The sequence below is a fragment of the Toxorhynchites rutilus genome, chromosome 1 (genome assembly GCF_029784135.1).
Source record: "Toxorhynchites rutilus septentrionalis strain SRP chromosome 1, ASM2978413v1, whole genome shotgun sequence".
NCBI classification, from domain to species: domain Eukaryota; kingdom Metazoa; phylum Arthropoda; class Insecta; order Diptera; family Culicidae; genus Toxorhynchites; species Toxorhynchites rutilus.
The window spans coordinates 114,308,367-114,313,529 of record NC_073744.1 but is presented as its reverse complement, the minus strand read 5'-3'; the positions used below and the strand labels follow the sequence as shown (position 1 = coordinate 114,313,529).

Sequence of the window (5,163 nt, the reverse complement as noted above, 5' to 3'; positions counted from 1 at the left end):
ACACAAAGATGGTCAATTGGGGCCCTAATTTTTGAACTCACGATCGATCGCTTACTAAGCGAACGCGCAACCAATGTGGCTACGGAGACCCCCTAACTCTCAGATGACACTATAATTTTATCTAAATCAAATGTTCCGAAAGCTTGTTTTCGACTTTCAAAAGAAGGGAAGAGAGATCTGCATGGTGGAGTACGATTACGGATTTGAGTCACTGTAACTTGCATATTACCTGCCAAAATCAGCTGACTGACTACGTACCATAAGAAAAAAAAAACGATGTGGAAAATAAGGACATCCTCATTATTAGATTATCGTTACATCATTATTTGATCATTTTCAGTCATGCTCATTATGACTCATCGCGCAACAGTCATCTGATACCACCCTTCACATACATCCTGCGCACTCATTTCCTGACACGGTATGGTATACACTTCAAAGTTGATCGTGCAAATTTAGATGCTTACTCATTAGTCACGGCTTGCTTTGTTTGGTAGAATAATTATTGGTTAAACGGCACGCGTGGTTCTAGTGTGGAACATATAACAAAAGATATGCACTTGTAAATATGTTGGTGTTGGGTTAGGTGTCTGGGTGGGTGCTGGCAGTAGCTCACAAGGTGTTTTCTGAAAGTTGAGATCGAATTTGTAAATGGTCGCTTACCGGGTGTTGAATCAACAAGCAGCTCATTCCGTTCATCAACAGACACATAGGCTATGGTTTAGTCGAATGTAGAATAAACCCTATCAAAGCTCGAGCAATGAACGGTGAAATTCTAAAACATGTTTTTTCTTTTTCTTTCTTATTAAAGATTCGCCTTCGGCACAATCGAGCAGCGGCAATCATTTAATTAATGATACTATTAATGAAAATGATAAACTGAATGCTTCATCGCGCTTGCTATCGTTGGCGTCCTCCTCCTCGTCATCGTCTTCGACTTTTGGCGGTGTTGATAGCTCTATAGTTACCAATGATGCTAGTAGTTGTCCGGTTAGTGGTGTTGGAAGGAACCTACGCGTCGGGAGCAGCAGCAGCAGCAGTAGTAGTAGTAGTAGCAGCAGCAGTAACCATGGAGAGGACTCGTCAAACGCTCAAACCTCCAACAAGAAACAACGCAAGCATTACACTAAAAAGAAGCAGCACAATAAAAAGGCGATCGGTAACAACGGCCTCAGCGCCAACAGTAGTAGCTATAAAGTGTCCAATTTGCGTGTACCGTCGTCAACCACTAACGACGATGACGTTAATGCGTTTCAAGACGATCACATAACGCAAACCAAATATTACTACAACTCGTCGACGTCGTCATCTAACTCGTCCCTCGCATCACAGAAATCTACAGTAGCATCTTCGAAAGTGACTTCATCAGGAGCTAATACAGTCAATCAGCGCAGCACAAGTGGTGTTACTAATTCATCATCATCAACCCAGTTCAGCAAGGGTGATAAAAAAGCTGCTACTGGTGGACAAGGTCGTCAGGATTCAAATACTCGTGGCACAAACGCGGACAAAAAGAGTCACCGCAAAAACGTTGCTTTCCTAAACTCATCCATCGCCAAAGAGGCGACATTCTCTCCACTGCACCAATATGTGAAACTGAATCTGAGTGAGCATCAACTGGTGAAATATCTTCGAAAGTATGTGCTCGATAAAGATATAATGAAAAACCTTGGGTTCCCGGTGGATTACGATCTGGATTCGGACAAAGCCATAATCTACAAAATCACACACGACTTTTTCCGTCCTGCACAGTTTTATCATCATTCTTCGTCGGCTGCTGGCGATGAAAACAAATGCGCAAAATCGCGGCTGGAAACCGGTGCGGACAAAAGCGATGACAATGACAGCGGCCAGGGAAGTGGCACTTCCTCACCGACCAACGTGGATGACAACGATGCGCTGCTGATGTATCGGCTACCATCTAATGCGGGTTCGCTTAAATCACCACTGACTGATATGCATCTGCAACCGAGCGAAGAGCGCGAATGCTGTCGTTGCCGAAAGGGATTCTTTATCACCCTGGACGGGGAGTATCTGACGCAGGAGCATTGCATATATCACTGGGGAAGATTGGTGCGCGTTTTCAACGGTTCCAAAAAGGTGTACTCGTGCTGTAATGGAGACCCTGACGTAAAAGGTTGTACGATCAATAAACTGCATGTTTGGACGGGGTTGCTGTCTGGCTATAATGGTCCGTTTAGCGGGTTCGTAAAAACGCAACCTTCGCCGAGAAAGTTGAAAAAATTCCAAAAAGTTTTGCTGAATAAGTTCTACTACCAGAACATGGATGCAGACTGTTTGGAACTGATACAGGAAGAACAATATGATGACGAGAGCGATGGTGTTTACGCGCTTGATTGTGAAATGTGTTACACCGGGAGGGGTTTGGAACTGACAAAGGTGACCGTGGTGTCAGTCGACGGTAATTTGGTGTATGAGAAACTCGTGAAGCCAGACATTGAAATTGTCGATTATAATACTCGATACTCGGGCGTGACGGAGGCAGACTTTGCCGATCCACGTAACTACGTAACGTTGAAACAAGTACAAAAAGATCTCCTGAGGTTTATCTACGACGACACAATTCTGATTGGCCATGCCATCGAGAACGATTTGAAAGTATTAAAAATTATTCACAAAACTGTGATCGATACATCTCTCACGTTTCCTCACATGAACGGATTTCCGTTCCGACAGTCGCTGAAGGCGCTCACCAAAAATATCCTCAAACGCGATATTCAGATGAGCTCCAACGATGTAACACAACCGAAACAAAATCACCACCCTAAAGTAGAGTTTTTGTACAACAATTGCAGCGACAGCAGCAGCAGCAGCAGCAGTAGTAGTAGTAGCAGTAATAACATTAATAATAGTGAACCGAACAATGTGAACGCCAGCAAAAGCAATAGTAATAGTCGAAGTAGTAGTTCCTCGTTGGGACACTGTTCTCTAGAAGACAGTCGCGCTAGTTTGGAACTTATGCTTTGGCTTGTCCGCAAGGACAACATGTGGAGCAACAATAATTGCTATCAAATGCAGAATAATTGAAAAGAAAATTTGCTGTGATTACTTTTTTTTCTAATTTATTAACATTAAACCCAAATTATTGTGCCAGATCATCATCGGACTGCTGAACGCACAACCGGAAACAGTGAGTTCTGTCAGCTCATTACTGGTGTGTATCTTGAACAAAAAGAACCACAATTGAGGTATAATACTCTGAGCACATCAAACTTGTCGACAGAATAAAACGAGCACAAAAAATCAGCAACACAATCCGTCCATTTCGCGAATATAGTTCTAGAAGCAAACAAACATACACAAAAAAGTATCAACTAAAAATGTTCAAGAGGTTGCGTGAATATTCATACGATGAATAAACACATTTGCATAGTTTCGAGTCAAGCACAACACATATATTTTGGTTCCTAAGATGATTCGTTTCGTTCTCGCGAAACGACAAAACACATACAAAAGCGCGCGGATGGAAGCATAACGTGTTTTTAGTTAAAACAAACATAAAAGACTGTATTTTTATTTACATAATGCTTAGTAGTTTTTATTATTTAGAGAAACATATCGCGATGAAGAACCATAGGCGTGTGATGCTCAAAACGTACACCACAACGTGTATAAACACTCCCATCACACAAAGTTAATTTAGTATCAAGTCACGATCAAATCAACAGATCGACAACATATAACTAACTCTCATTGGCACATCAGCCCTCCCGCGGACTAGGGCGGAAGTTGGTCGCATTTTCCACGCAACAGCAAATTTTCTTTCAATTAATTCGCTTGAGAAGCTGTTATCCAAATGCACTCAATTGTGCTTTGTTGTTGTTTGTACTGTATGTACTACAGATTTTGAGAATAAGTTTCCACAGTCACAGAGAAGAGTTTACGAAGGGGAATAGTAGCGATTCGTTGATACTAAAAGTTTAGGATACGGTTAGTTACTTGATAAAGGTATATATTGTTAAGTGGTCATTTCTCATTTATTCAGTCCGTTGAAGACGTGAAAGAAAACGAGAAAAGATGTACGAGACAATGTTTTTTTTCTAAGAACTGTTGAAGAAGATAGAAGCGAGCTACGAATCCTAGAAATATTGACCAACATGATTTTAACGGCACACTTTGTGCCACATGTTGTTCCTCACTTAAGGTATGTTGTGATGGGGAAACATTGACGGAATGACAATGTGACTGTTAAATTGATCGGAATTCCGATGAGAAGAAGATGAAATGAAAAAAAAGTTTTAGTAATAAAACACAAGATCTTTTAAAGAGCAAACTGTTCATAATTTTGAAAGAAATTCTGGTTGTACTGTACTTTGGCAAGTTCGCTTGTTATATTTCCGAATTTCGTCGTATAGTGAATATTCGATACTTTGTACAGCGTCAACGTTTCAAAATTGATATTCATCGTTATTTTGGAAGCAAAACGACGGTCGTTTGAAAAGTCCTTGGACACTTCGTAGTTGCGCTCCGTGATTGATCTGAACCAGTGAATTGATCAAAGAATACACTGAATGGCGCTTGGGAGTAGCAAACATTCTCATTGTGCAAGTTTCGGTGATTCGAACTTTAAATACTCAATAACGACGCCGATCACGTAAGGACGTGAGTCACCAGGGAAAGGGAAGGAATGTTAGTATGATATTCTCAGAAGGGTCGCCTCTATAGCGTGGTTCCCTTGCGATTATCATGGAAGAGATAGTTGTTAGTGGGGAGAGCTAAGAATCAGAATTGGCAGTGAGGTAAGTGATGTGATTTTGTAAACGCGAACTACCACTCGACGAGATGAAATTTCGAAACATTTTGTGTTGTGACGTGACAGAGATCATCATTAGGTAACCTGAGAAGAACTGTAAAATCTGAAAACAGGTCACGTTTTTATGAAATAAAGTTAACGTTAATAACTATTTTTGTCGCGGACGGATTTTGGCGATTTACATACTAAACGAATCGGAAATTCCCTAATATTTGTTTAATATGCTATACATTAGATCCCCTTGTAAATGGTTAAAATTCATGAAAACTTCCATTTCCATACATTTGTTCTGTCCATTTGTGTGCTTTCCCGAACAGAGCTGTCAATAAAGAGCAACTTATTGACGACCAACGGAGGGGAAATCGTAGGATTTAAAGTCTCCGTGAACA

The 5,163-nt window shown here is 41.0% G+C and overlaps 1 protein-coding gene across 2 annotated transcripts in view; it reads left to right on the top strand.

Moving 5' to 3' along the window:
- Positions 1-4,294, top strand: part of LOC129777462 (uncharacterized) — a 64,770-nt gene extending 60,476 nt beyond the window's left edge. For both annotated transcript variants that reach the window (XM_055783769.1, XM_055783850.1), the window contains exon 3: positions 812-4,294. In XM_055783769.1, the coding sequence (XP_055639744.1) occupies positions 812-3,048 (2,237 nt within the window). In that variant the 3' untranslated portion in view covers positions 3,049-4,294. The remainder of the gene's footprint in view (positions 1-811) is intronic.
- The last annotated feature ends 869 nt before the right edge of the window (positions 4,295-5,163 follow it).